This window comes from Podarcis bocagei, assembly GCF_964188305.1.
Source record: "Podarcis bocagei genome assembly, chromosome: 17".
In the NCBI taxonomy this organism is placed as follows: Eukaryota; Metazoa; Chordata; class Lepidosauria; order Squamata; family Lacertidae; genus Podarcis; species Podarcis bocagei.
In genome coordinates this window covers 27,821,064-27,835,784 of record NC_138143.1, presented here as the reverse complement: position 1 = coordinate 27,835,784, position 14,721 = coordinate 27,821,064, and the positions used below count along the sequence as shown (strand labels likewise).

Sequence of the window (14,721 nt, the reverse complement as noted above, 5' to 3'; positions counted from 1 at the left end):
CTGAAGGGCCAAGTTTGGGGGTGTCTGGTCTACACCAAGGATGGGAAACCTATGTTCCTTTGGACTACAACTCCCATAATCCCTGACCATTGGACATGCTGCCTGGGGCTGATGGGAATTGGAATCCAACATCTGGAAGGCCACATGTTCCCCATCCCTGGACCACACTAACTGGCAATGGCCCTGCAGCATCTCAGACAAGGAGACTCTCCTAGACCTATCTGAAGCTGCCAGGGATTGAACTTGGTGCCTTCTGAATGCAAAGCAGGTGCACTACTGTGGAGATGTGGCTGTCCCTCCGTGAAGCTTAATAAATAATCAGATAAAGAATTCCACAAAATCATGTAACTAACCGGGATCCAGAGTTCCTCAGTTAGCAACTTCCTGTTTCATCAGCCAAGAATCCTTTGCCATCAAGCACCTAACATTTTTTTCCCACTTTTATGTTATTTCATTTAGGGAAAAGACCTCAACTGCTTATCTGGTTTCCATTTGCAAAACTGAGAGCTTGTTAGTGACCAACTCGCTTGGTGAGATGACATTCTTTAAATGATGTTGTACCTCCCATAAAATACACTGCAACACTGTGGGGGAAGGGTTTACGAAATTTTGTTAGGAACTATCTTGGTAAAGATAAAAGGTAGTCTTTCCCAGGGCCAAAGTTTCACTAAAACCTTAGACTGTGAATAGCTGAGAATTCTCCTTTATATCCTTGGCATCCCCTCTCACAGTTACAATAGATTTTTTGGGTTCCATGGGAAGAAGAAATGACTGCTAAACCAGTTAAAGTCTGTCATCTAGATCAGTGTTTCCCAACCTTTTTTGGGCAAAGGCACACTTGTTTGATGAAAAAAATCTCGAGGCACACCACCATTACAGCCCCGTGACGTCAGCGCGCAGCGTCACGCCGGGAGGGACGCACGAAAGTGTAAGTTTCAATTTTTTTCCCTCCCCCTTGCCGGGGAACCTCCAAGCTTTGGGGGTGGGGGGGGGGAGGAGGCAGCAAAGCGAGGCAGGAAGGAGAGCGCAGCTTGGCTGGGTGAGCTTTGGCAGGGGCAGGGAATGAGAGCCGCGAGGCGGGCGCTGCGGACGGAGGCGCTGCCCGCCGAGCTCGCAGGCAGCCAGGCAGGCAGACGGCGAGAGCCCCGCGCTGGGCGGCCTCTCCTCGCCGCCGCCGCCCCGCCTCTCGCCGCCCAACTCGCCCGCCTCCCTCCAGGCAACATCTCGCGGCACACCAGGCAACATCTCGCGGCACACTAGTGTGCCGCGGAACAGTGGTTGGGAAACACTGATCTAGATGCACTCTGGGAAGCCACGGTTTCCTCAACTGTATAACGAGAATCATAGTGACCCACCTAGGACATTTTAAAAGTGCTATTTAAATGATTAATAATAACAATATAAAGTTGGGCCCAAAATAACACATTAACTATTTGTTTGCCCTGGTCACAGACTGTATGCCTTAGAACAGCATGACTTGAAAATTTGGCACGATTTATCAACCACAACATATTATATTTTCCTTCTACAGAAGGCACTAGTATGAGCTCCAGATTAAAAAAGATATAAATAAAAAAGATACAAGTTGTAATGTCACACATAAAACTGTTAACTTGCACAGCCCTCACAGTAAACTGTACCGTTTTCCCCCACTTAACTACAATAAATGGTTATAGCAGCAATGGTTAACAATCCTACAAAGATCACAAATGCATCGATAAAACATGCATATTTAACAGGAACATCACTGAATTACACAATGCATAGAATTTTTTTATTTTTTGGCAAGACAGAGATTTATTCATTTTTTTTAGAAGCAAATTACTCCTCCCCTCCCCCTCCAAAACAACCTTGCTGCTAAAAAAGTTGGCTTCACTTGGAACAGGGAATTGGTTAGAAGAAAACAAGGACAACCAACTTCCATATTCTCAGCAGTCGAGGGAAGAGGGGAAGTATATTTTGCTGCACAAACTAATCTCTTCACAAATGGGCTCTGTACTAAAGTTCTGTACTAAAGTTGATGACATCTACCAATAAGAGTGCTACAAGTTAAGGGGCAATGTGCTCAAGCAAAGCTGGAGCATTATAAACTCCCAAAGAGAGATGTAGCAATGTATGGAATGGCTCCTGTAACATGAAAACATTTTAACTCTTATGAATGGAAATATGGGCATAGACTATATAATAGCCTTGGTTAAAATCTGGTGGCCAAATGAAAATGTAGGCAGGGATATTGCACCTTAAGTACCGTATTTTTTGCTCTATAAGACTCACTTTTTCCCTCCTAAAAAGTAAGGGGAAATGTGTGTGCATCTTATGGAGCGGATGCAGGCTGCGCAGCTATCCCAGAAGCCAGAAGAGCAAGAGGGATTGCTGCTTTCACTGCGCATTGATCCCTCTTGCTGTTCTGGCTTCTGAGATTCAGAATATATTTTTTCTTGTTTTCCTCCTCCAAAAACTAGGTGCGTCTTGTGGTCTGGTGCGTCTTATAGAGTGAAAAATTTGGCGGATTGTGATGCTGAAATCCCCTCTTCTACACAGCAATTAAAGGTGCAAAAGTCCTATCTGCTCTTTCATCTGCCCCATACATCAGGCACAGACAAAGGGCTTCCAGATCTGCTTTTAGGCCCCAGATGAATAATTGGTTATTCTTGAGTTAGAAAACATCAGATGCATAGGGGCCAACTCCTAGGGGCTGAGATCCCTTCTCCCTCCCCCCCTATAAAATATTTGAGGGGCCTGTCCCCCCTCAAAGTTGATGAGCATTGCCATTCAAATGGTGTGCATGTGCCATGTCTAATGATCAATTATGCATACCTGCCCCCCAATATTTTATTCAAGTTGACACCCCCCCCGATCATATGTTACTGTGTGAGATTTAATATACTATAAAAAAATCGCTCAATAGAAAATTGTTCTGTAATGAAACAATGCAAATTTCCTAAATATGTGATGGGAGAATCAAATCACCAGGAGGATTAAATGTGGCATATAGATCAAAAGTCCCCCCGGCCCCCCGCTACAGATTTCCTAGTGCTGAGTTGTATATAATGGAATATGGGGCCAGATCAGCTTTCCTCAATCTGATGCCCTCTGTACACACTGGTAGTGTGGCAATCCGTAAGAACCACATACAGTCATACCTCGGAAGTTGAACGGAATCCATTCCAGAAGTCCATTCGACTTCCAAAATGCTTGGAAACCAAGGTGTGGCTTCCAATTGGCTGCAGGAAGCCAATCGGAACCCGTGTAACAAGCATTGGACATTTGGGTTCCAAAGAGCATTCGCAAACCGGAACACTCGCTTCCGGGTTTGCGGCGTTCGGGAGCCAAAGCGTTCGAGTCGCAAGGCGTTCAACTTCCAAGGTATGACTGTATTGCAGAGGTAGCCAGTGTAATGGGAAGATGCTTCCAGACTACAACTCTGATCATCCTTGGTCATTGGCCATGCTGGCTGGCGATGATGCAATCTGGGAGTCCCAACACCGTATGGAGGGCCCCACATTGGCTACCCTTGATATACTGTATGGCAGGGAAACCCTGCTGCTGGGGAACAACTGTGCTTGAGCCTTGAAAAAGAAAACCCAGTTCTCTCGAGATCTAGCTAGGGCAAAGACTCCAAAAAGCATGTGTGTTTACTATGGAGCATCACACAAGAAGTGTGCTTGGAACTTAGAGGGGCAGGGAGGTCTCTCTGTTTTCATGTTGATTCCCTAGGAAGTCCCCCCGCCCAATTAAAACAACAACAAAATGAGGTTTGCGAGGTGTACTCTCAGCTTTTCATGGTTTCTGGAAGATTGGGGGGGGGCATTGTTTTTGCTGTTATTGCTGTATTTTATCAAGGAAATACAAATGCTGGCCACAATTTAAGCAACCTTATAATTCTGTTTTGCATTGTGGCTGCTTGGTGTAGCAGCTACAGCTGAATCTTTGACAGTATATATATATATATTAAAAATGACTTCTCACAAAAGTGCTAAAACACTGGTTCTCAACTAGGGAAAGTTAAGATTGTTTGTTTGTGTAAAAGTCTGTTTTTTTGCCATGACACTTGTTTTTGCATATGGATAAATATTATACTTTTTCTTTAAGACCACTGTTATTTTTCAGTTTGTTGATCATTATCATGTCTTCTCCACCCCCCAAGCTGGCACGATTGAGACACAAGGAGCAAATGAAAAATAGAGGAAAATGCTCCAGTAAGCTGCATCCCATTTTCTTTGTTCCTTCTCTCCCCCTTAAATCAGGCTGGAAAAGAACCATATTTGCCGGCAAGAAAGAAAATAGAAAATTATCTCTCTTCCCTCCACACATAATACTGAATTCATGTCATATTAAAGCAAACTTTCAAAAGACATGAAGCATCATGGGGAATATACACTCATTATTGTTATTTTTTTAAACCAAATATGTTTAGGTGCAAGTGATGCATTTTGGACATGATTTAATGACAACATCTTCTGCACAAGCTCAAAGGCAATAAACAGGAGGTGCAGAAAAGCATTCTGGGGCACCACTATTGGTCACGGTGTCCCCAGTGCTCAGTTCCCACTTGTGAACCATGTTGTCTTCACAGAGGGTCTTCTCAAGATATGGCTGTGTTACAACTGACTTAAGTGCGTAGTGTTGCTTGCTTCTGCCTAAAGACTATGGCCTGCCTTGTATATGCCTGAAAACTATTTCCCCTTTTGAAAATCTACCATTATATTAGCACCCTATAAGTAGGTTTCATCCCCCCCCCCGCCATATCAGCACTATAAATACTATATAAGTTATACTAAACTATTTCTATTCACATCTTTGTAAAAAGAATATATATATATTTATATATTATTTGTTTTAATAAAGTGAATTAACACTGGGGAAAGGTGAATCAGGAGGGTAGCCGTGTAGAATCACAACTGAGGTGTGTCCCTGGGCACAGACCCACAGCTTCAAACACAACATGTTCTCATCTCGAGTCCTCTCAAGCCGTGTCTGAAGAAGAGTCATAAGATGCAGACACGATGAAGTTGCCAGAGCCAGAGTGGCTCGCCATGGACTGAGCAGCCTGCTGGCTTAAGTTGTTGCAAATCAGAACCAGCTGGTTGCTTTGAGCTTCGGAGAGTGTGCTGCAGCTCTGGTACACGCTGAAGTTGGTCTTCCTACCAGGGATGTTCCCCTTCTCGCACATCGTCTTGACCATCTTGGCCAGCTTATTTTTACCTAGGGCTTGGCAATTGTACCAATGAAGTGCAGCTAGGTTAACAACCGGCTTGATGGACAAGTAGAATGGAGCGTCCTCATATCGCATTGCAGGGGGGCGCCTTTGGGCGTACTCCTTGTAGTCTTGCACGGGGCAGGTCTGCGGAGCGTGTTGCGTTGCGTACACTCTGGAGTCCGTGCCTGTCCTCTTGGTTTTAGTGCTCCCATCACCGCTGTCTTGACCCATCCATTCCAAATATTCCAGCCCTGTCTCTGTCACCCGAAGCCTAATGTCCCCCCATTTGAGGGTGGAGCCATGGAAGCCGGTACAATGGCCAAACGCCTTGGTGTTGTTAAGCCAGACGAGGTTCAGCAGTCCCTCGGGGTTGTATCGGCTCAGTAGGCCTCTCTTGCGTAAGATAAGCTCATCTGCAAAGGTAAGCTTCATGGACTTGTGTGGCTTGTTTCCTTTCCCTTTGCACCTCAGCTCTATCTGCTTCTGCTTCAGGGCTTCTTGAGACCTCTTGAATTCCTTGTCCCTGGTAATGCTGTATCCGTATCGGTGCTCCTTGAGATACCTCTCCAGCCCACATTGGTAATTGGCCAAACTATTTGGCTCGTATTCCGAACCATCCTTCTGCCGGGCATCGACAAAGAACGATGCTAAGTAAGCATCCAGCTCTTTGCAAGGAATGATGTAGATCTCCCGGGTTTCTGAGGGATACTTAGAGATGAGAAACTCCCTGAAGTTTCGGAGGGCTGTCTGGGTACTGCGAATGGTTTTCTCATTTTGCTCTCTGCTCAGTTCTGCAGCTCTCTCATCTTGGTCTGGGAGAGGCAAAAGAAGAGATGGGAACGGAATGAGTTTAGGAGATAACGCTTTTTTCTCAGATTTAAATTTTCCTTTAAACAAAAGGGGGGAAATTAATGTTCACAAAGATCGCAAGGGTATTACGTATTACATACCTGCCATGTTTGGAAAGCCAACTTCAGTTTCACAAATGATGTTATTAAGGATATGAGAAACCAGCTAGTCACTGGCTCACATTTTTTGTGCAGGGAGATTTGTAATAGGCGCGGAATATGAGATTTGAGTTGGTCTGCATTTTGGAAGAAGCTAGAAAATAGAAAAACTCTCCACTGTTCTGTGCAGACGCCCAATTAAGAAAGGTAACCCCCATTCTCAAACTATTTCATTTGTGAAACCAGAGGTTGTGCTGGTTCCAACAACAACACAAAACTAAAGCCACATTTAATACATCGAAAACACTTTTAATGAAATGCACTTTTCAGCGTGGTAAATCAGATGTCTCTTTCAGCATAATACATATTTGTGCAATACAGTATGTTGACGTACACAGAGCAAAATGTTTTAATTGCTGTGCAGTTTGCTACAAGTGGCAAAAATATAGTGATACGTCTACAGCAGGGATGGGAAATCTTAAGCCCTCCAGATGCTACAGGGATCCAACTCCCAACATCCCTGACATTGACCATGCTGGTTGGAGCTGATGGGAGTCTAACTACATCTGGAAGCCCGCAGGTAGAGATGGGGGAGAAATCCAACTGAATTTACATTTAAAGGCAAACCTACCTAATTCACACTTCCTCCCCAAAAATGCATGAACTAAAACACAGCCATCCTTCAAAATCCACAATTTCCCAAATTTTGCAATGCAGTTCTCTAGCCAAATAATGTGTACAAAAATGTACAAGTGTGTATAGAAATGCATATATTGCTGAAAATAACTTACAAAATGCATCATATCAGGCAAAAGTGCATTGCAAAAATATGAATCTTAAGCAAAAGTGCATACAAAAAGATGCCTATTAGGAGAATGCACTAAAATGCTGGTGAATTTTCATGAGGACTATCTATCATCTATCTACTGTATCTATCTATCTATCTATCTATCTATCTATCTATCTATCTATCTATCTATCTATCTATCATCTATCTATCTATCTATCTATCTATCTATGTCAAACTGATGTGGAAATGTGGATAACTAGATTTAAGTGAGAATCTGAAAATTGACCAGAATAGGAGAAGACCCAATCTGAAGCAGGCTGACGTCATGTGACTTCAACATCATCACCTCTCCATACCTTTAGAAAGGAATAGTTTTGTTTTGATTGATTTCAGTCTCTTAAAATGTGACCTGGGTCTCCAAATAATAAAGAAGTTCTATGTCAGACTCTTCCGGTTTTGGTCTGAACCGTGGCGGAGGTTCAGGTTTAAGTCATGGCTAAGTCCAAGAACCACACCACACGTAACCAGTCTCGCAAGTGGCACAGAAACGGGCAATAAGAAACCCAGATCAAATAGATATGAATCTCTGAAGGGGGCTGAACCCAAGTTCCTGCAGAACATGTGTTTTGCAAAGGAAAACAACAAGAAAGGGCTGTAGAAAATGCAGGCCAACAGTGCTAAGAATGCCAATTGACCACCTTGCCTGACCACCTGGCAAGAGGGACTGACTAGCAATTGTTTTCTTCTTTTCACTCAAGGCATTTTGTATAAATAAAATTGAGTGTAACATGTGTGTGGGGGGGAGAAGTTCCATGTTCTATACCTCCCAGAAAATCAACTTCAGTGAAGCCAGGGGGCTGAAAAGTTTGGGTCTTTCTGATAAGATTTATAGCACATCCCTCAATCATGAATCCTAGCCAAGTTAAAACCCGCAATAAGTAAAAACCATTATAAACCAGCAAAAAGTAAAAACCATTATAAATTACACTTCCAGCTTTTTTTCCAGAACATGTATCCCCTTCATTCTTCATATTCGCTTAAACATACATTCATCTGTCAGCAACCTTGGCCCCAGATTAGGATCATAACTGGGATTTATAGAAGTAAATAATCCAAGCCAGCTCATATGTTTAATTCTCTTTTCATATAAATTGTTAACAGATTCCATTTCCTTTGATCATGAACTCTGTTCTTTAACATGCAAACCATTGAGAGAATATGAGTTTCGGTGTGTGTTTGTTACTGTATTATAACTGTATGATGATTACATTGTGAAAGGGCTTTTCATTGATACTTTAACTACTATTACTACAACTAAGACTGGGAACGCAGCACACAGGAAGGGGTGTTTAACCTTATTTGTTTCCCCCCCTTGCAAAAAAACAAAAGAAGCTACTAAGGGTGCCAACTTGAATAAAAAAAGGGGGGTAGATAAGCCCCACCCCACATAATTGATCACAAGAGGTGATGCACACGCACCATTTAAGTAGCAATGCAAATCAACTTGGGAGGCCTCAAATATTTTATGGGGGAGGCGAAGGAACCTCAGCAGCCACTAGGAGCTGGCAATAATAATAATAATAATAATAATAATAATAATTATTATTATTATTATTATTATTATTTTATTTTATTTATATCCCGTCCTCCCCAGCTGAAGACGGGCTCAGAGCGGCTAACAACAATAAAAGTAACACAGTTTACATAAAATCACAATCAATTAATTGAACTGTATTCTAAAATCAATTCATTCTAAAATCAATTCAAAATCAAATTAATGGCAACCATTGGGCTAGAGTTCTGTGAGGATTACCAAAGGAGGGGGTCAGACTATGCCAACGGAAGCTGCTGTTAGCCCTTGGTTGAAGATTCCATAATAAGGAGACAGTTTTGATTAGGACTGCATCATGGGGGAAAGGTTAAAAACCCCTCCCCTGAAACAACAGTGCATTGTTGAAGGAAAGAGTGCAGGCTATATGTACTAAATGTGCACCTGTCACATCAAAAGTGATGGTCCATTAGCTATTTCTCTGCTCTGTCTGATAAAGGCTGCAGTATGTTGGTCTAATCTCACACCAAAAGAACTTGGCCCAATAGAGGCTGCAAGAGGAGGAGGAGGAGGAGGAGGAGGAAGCAGTGTTTTGGAGTCTCCAGTCGTATGGGATGCAGGAGATGAGGTGCATCCTCTCCCCACCCCCATACAACTAAGAGATCAAGGAAGACTTATTTCAGCAATAACAAGGATCAAGAAACACCACTGGGTAGTGACTAGTGGCAACCATATACCTTCCTCCACCTCGCTCTGATATATTCTTCATGTGCCAGTGAAGTGTGTGCACTGCAGATCAACTCCCACAAAGGTGATGTTATGAAAGAAGAAAGACCATTCTGACTTGCTCTTCAAGTGCCCTGGTTTCCCCAGCAAGAAAGAGGTGTGTGTGTGTGTGTGTGTGTGTGTGTGTGTGTGTGTGCAGCTGACTTCATGCTCATTGCGAAATGCTGACAGGCATACAATTTGCATGTCAGCTGTTTTGACACGACATCATATTTAATGTTGATCACTGTGACAAGGACTAAATGTTTTCTAAAATGAAATTAGCCCATGCAAATGAATTATGATCAAGGGCTGTGACTAAATGGCTTGAGGAGTTTTATTGTCCTATTTTCAATGCAAAAGAGGCTCTCTGTATTATTATGTATCCATGTCCTCCCTCTTTCTGCTGTATGATTCCGTATCTGTTTGAAATATATATAAAATAATGTTTTCCAGGTTTTGGTTTGGTTTTAGATGCGGTAAAGGAAACCTGTATTGTCTCCAGTGCTCAGCAAAGGCACTGATTTGAATAAAATATTGGGTGGTGCCCAGGTAAGCCCCACACCACATAATTAATCATATGATGTGGTGTACCCACACCATTTGAATGCAATGTCCATCAATTTGGGGGGGGCGGACCCTGACCCCCTCAAATATTTTATTGGGGGTGAAGGGACCTCAGCCCCTAGGAATTGGCTCCTATGCTCTCCACCCCTTCACCTGCAGCTGACTGCCTTATCCCATATCACTTGGGAAGACAGGTGAACAAATGCCAGTGTACTAGAAGAAGCAGAGATCACTGGTGTCGAAGCAATGATTCTTCAACATCAACTTCATTGGACTGGTCATGTTGTTCGGATGCCTGATTACCGTCTTCCAAAGCAATACTCTGTTCCAAACTTAAGAATGGTAAGCGTTATGCCGGTGGGCAACAAAAGAGGTTTAAAGATGCTCTCGAGGCAAATCTTTTTTAAAAAATGTAGTTTAAACACCAACAACTGGGAATCACTAGTCTGTCAGCGCTCCAATTGGAGAAGAGCCTTCACCAAAGGCGTTGTGAACTTTGAAGAAGCACAAACTCAGGACGAAAGGCGGAAACGAGCTAACAGGAAGGCACGTTTGGCAAACCCTCACTGTGATCAGTTCCTGCCCAGAAACCTATGTCCCCACTGTGGAAGGACGTGTGGATCCAGAACTGGCCTCCACAGTCACCTACAGGAAGACTGTTAAGACCATATTCATGGAAGGCTGTCTTATTCAGCTATGAGTGGTCACCAAAGAAGAAGAAGACACCCGGTGGAGGCTCTTCCCCATTTCACCTAGGTAGCCTGAAAGTAGGTAGGCCTGAAACTAAGTAGCCTCCATCCCAGTTTAGGAAACCTGAGTAAACAGAGTGGAGGAGGTGGAGGAGCCATGGAGCCCATCAAAAGCCCCACCTAGAGTCTAGCTGGAACTAGGTCACACAAGGAGGGGGTGGGAGATAGTGATCTGTCAACAAAATAATGCAGGTGACATTGCCAATGCCTTTATTGAACAGTATCCAGGTTGGAGAAGATTGTGAACCAGAAAGATACACAGGGAGAGTTGCCAACCAGTTGCCCCAGCAGGATTTCCGTGCTCAACAGACAGCAGGTCCATTTTTAGCACAAGCTCCATGCTAGGAACACCTTCACCTGTTGCATAACTGCCTGTCATAAAGAGATTTTCAAGGGTGCAGGAGCCTACCAGGAGCAGGTAGGTCACAACCCCCCCACAGAGGTCACCGCTACTTGTCATGGGGTGGGTCTCCCTTGTGGTCAGCACAGAAAGGGGGTGTAGGGCAGATCCTGCCCCTGTGGGAGAGTGGCCTGTGGAATGCAAAGGGAGACAGAGAGAGAATAATGAACAACAGCAAACAGCTGAAACACACGGTCCCTGGACTTGGGTGCTCAGTTGTTTTGTGAGATGGAAGGAGAGCATGTTGCACCTGACGAGGCTAGATTTGGAATTACAGGACTATTAAAGTGGTAGGTGAGTGCTTTCAATGTATGGTGTGGATATGGCCATGGTCTACCAGTGACAGGTTTATATTCTGGTGGTAGCATGATGTGGTTATGAGTGGAGCTACCTCCTGATGTTCTCCTGGTTTTGCTGGACTGCAGCTTCCATCACCCCCAATCATTGGTCATGTTGGCTGGGGTTGATGGGGATTGTAGTCCAAAGATACCAAGGGCTCCATGTTGTTGAAGGCTGAGTTACACTATATCCTATGCTCTGTCATGGTGATGTGGCAGGGCTATCATGGATACAATTCCCCCCCACCACCAAAGTCAATAGGAGGGATTTTTTTTTTTTTGCACCAGGCCTAGGGCTGGTGCAAGATTAAGGCATCAACGGGGGCATCTGTGTGGATTAAAAGGGTGAGATGTGGTGCCAGTTATGCCCCTTCTTTGTGCTGTCTCCATCCTGCCCGTGACTTTGCCCTGTTTCATTCATTCTAAATGGCTCAGGACCGCAATACCTCAAGGACCGCCTCTTTCCATATGAGCCAATCTGGACCCTGAGATCATCCTCTGAGGTCCTTCTTTGTGTGCCTCCTCCTTGAGAGATCCAGACGGCGGCCACCCAGAATGGGCCCATTTGTGGAGGCTCAGGGAGGTTTGGCTGGCGCCTTCATTACAGTGGTACCTCGGGTTAAGAACTTAATTTGTTCTGGAGGTCCGTTCTTAACCTGAAACTGTTCTTAACCTGAAGCACCACTTTAGCTAATGGAGCCTCCCGCTGCTGCCGCACCGCCAGAGCATAATTTCTGTTCTCATCCTGAAGCAAAGTTCTTAACCCGGGGTACTATTTCTGGGTTAGCAGAGTCTGTAACCTGAAGCATCTGTAACCTGAATGTCTGTAACCCGAGGTACCACTGTACACACCTTTAGATGCCTGGCAAAAACATTCCTCTTTAACCAGGCCTTTAGCTGATTGGCATCTAATGCCCTTTTAAAATGTGTTGAGGGGGATTATTGGGTTGTTTTTGTTTTTATTATGTATTTTGTGTTTTATATTGTGATTTTATGTTGTGAACCGCCCTGAGACCTAAGGGTATAGGGCAGTATACTACTACTACTACTAATAATAATAATAAAATAAAAATAATAAAATAATAATAATAATAATAATAATAATAATAATAATAATAATAATAATAATAATAATACCAGTGTACCTTTGACAATGGAATGTTCCGATTTCTGTACTGTAAGATTCTGATACTATGCACTCTCACCTAGGGGTTAACCCCAATGAACACATTGTGACATACTTCCAAGTAAACATGCATAAGAATGTGCTGAACCCCTGCAATTCTATACACTTGAATTCAGTGCATGCCCATGTAAACACACATAGGACATTGAGCTCAATGGGGTTAACATCTGAGTAAACATGTGCAGGATTGTTCTGTAAATGTCTCTTTCATCGCTGATGTCACCGTCTCTATATAAGACATTGATCCTGAAGCTTCAAACACATTAGTTTCAGAAGAAACCTGCACAACTTCCCACATCACTGGCAAATGCCACCTAGTTACATTGGGGGTGGGGGAGTAATCTGCTATAGCAACATGAAATTGATCAGCCACAATGTGATCATTACAATCACAGATTTTCAGAGGCTATATTGTGCCAGTCTTCAGAAAATTACTTCTACAAAAATAAGTAAAAATAATGCAAATACTAAATGATTGATTGAATGAATGAATGAGTTCAGTATAGAATAAAGGAACTCCAGTTTAAGCCACTCAGAGTGACCATTCTTCAGGGTAGGTAACACACACACTCAACAATTAGAACTTTCCATGTCGGCAGAATTTTGACTGCCAACATACCATACCAAAACAGCCTCCTGTCTATGTCTAGACAGTCATCCAATTATTATAGCAGCGCTTGTCACAACATAAGTCACATGGATTATGGGTTTCTTAATTCTTGCATGAGGAAAGTGAATGACAGCCTGCAATGAGGCTATTATGCTATTATGAACTAAGAGTCTCATCAACTCTTCCAACATTAGCAAATATAATATATGCTCTTGGAGTTATATAGCCACTAGACATGGTTTAGGGATCTGGAGTTTGTTGAGTGACAGGTTCTGAGTTTAGAAATAACCTTCACCAGAATTTGCTGGCCCTTAACCAGGTATGATGACAATCAGCAGCTGAAGTGAGGGAAGAGGGAAATCCCTCTTTAAGATCAGAAGAGAGCTGTCAGGGTTGGTTTTACCAGCAGGAAGTGTGAGCAGCATTCTTCAGGTGGGAGATTTTGCATGCCATTACAGGGCAAGCAAGCCATCAAATCACTTTGCTTATTTCACTGGTTTTTTACCAACCTTGGGCTGTGTGAAGAGCATCATCTGCTGCTCTAAGCACTAAAAAGTCACCAGTCATTTCTGGGAAGGGCAGGAAGAGAAAGCTGGTTATCCTGTGTTCCAGTTCCAGTCTCTGACCCCTGATTGGCTATGACATCCAAGTTACAGCCTTTACATTTACAGAAGAAATAGTTATAATTCTGTTTTTTGTTTTGTTTTGGAGAAGAAAAAGTCTGAAGATGACAGACCAGATTTCAAATGGTATAACTTCTCTCTTAGATTCACTGACTCTAGTTTACTTACATCCACTAAGAATTTGGTTGGATTCCCAGGTGCCAAGTTTCAATAATTGTTTCTATTCTTGCTTGACCTACTTCAATTAATAAATCAGAGCAGAGGCTCATGCTATAAAAAGTTCATTTCCTGGTCCAGCGCACATGACTTGGCTTTTGAGAGACAATGGGCTATTCTGGACTGTTGCTATTCTGAGGTGTGATACAATCACATATCGAAAAGCTCGGGCTCTGCAATTCAAGTTGATTTGGTGTTCTTGCACAACAAGCCCACTCCCCACCCACCCCTTCAAAAAAGTCGGGTTTTTTGTGATAAGTGAAGTAACAGGAAAATGCAATGGAAAGTGTGGGATGAAAATTGCCTGATGTAATGCCTTATAACCTTCTCACAAACCAGTCAGAATGAATGAATACTCAATACGCTGGTCAGCATTGAAGAGCAATGACTGATGGAGCCTGGTCCACTGTCACCCAGTGAGCTTCATGGATGAGCAGGGATTTGAAACCTGGTCTCCCAAATCATAGTCTAACACTCTAACCAATACACCACACTGACTCTCAGTATATTCCAGCACTTATATAGGCAGGGTGTCAGTGGCACAGTACAAAAGCATATTTATGACTTATTACATATTCCTACAGACCATCAGTAGTGCAACTTCACAGCAACACAAGACCTGATGCAAGAAATTTCCCTCCCTTTGACTTTGCAGCTTGGAAATGGACTTCAGTGTGATGACAGGCTGGCATTTACCTGCCTCACCCGTGATGTGACATACAATATTGGGGGTGGGGCAGGTGGGGGTAATTTGGGGATAAAGGGCCTTGGGAGCCAAATT

At 43.3% G+C, this 14,721-nt stretch overlaps 1 protein-coding gene and 1 long non-coding RNA gene across 9 annotated transcripts in view; one reads left to right on the top strand and one right to left on the bottom strand.

Moving 5' to 3' along the window:
• KIAA1958 overlaps positions 1-14,721 on the bottom strand; it is an 80,233-nt gene that overhangs the window by 30,160 nt on the left and 35,352 nt on the right. For 3 of the 8 annotated variants that reach the window (XM_081176386.1, XM_081176387.1, XM_081176388.1), the window contains exon 3: positions 1,474-6,012. The exons of 4 other annotated variants lie outside the window; for them this stretch is intronic. In XM_081176386.1, the coding sequence (XP_081032512.1) occupies positions 4,967-6,012 (1,046 nt within the window). In that variant the 3' untranslated portion in view covers positions 1,474-4,966. Of the gene's footprint in view, positions 1-1,473; positions 6,013-14,721 lie in introns of those variants that run through there. One more of the 8 variants, XM_081176392.1, reaches the window with a different exon arrangement.
• LOC308577107 overlaps positions 1-14,721 on the top strand; it is a 134,469-nt gene that overhangs the window by 91,950 nt on the left and 27,798 nt on the right. The window lies entirely within an intron of this gene.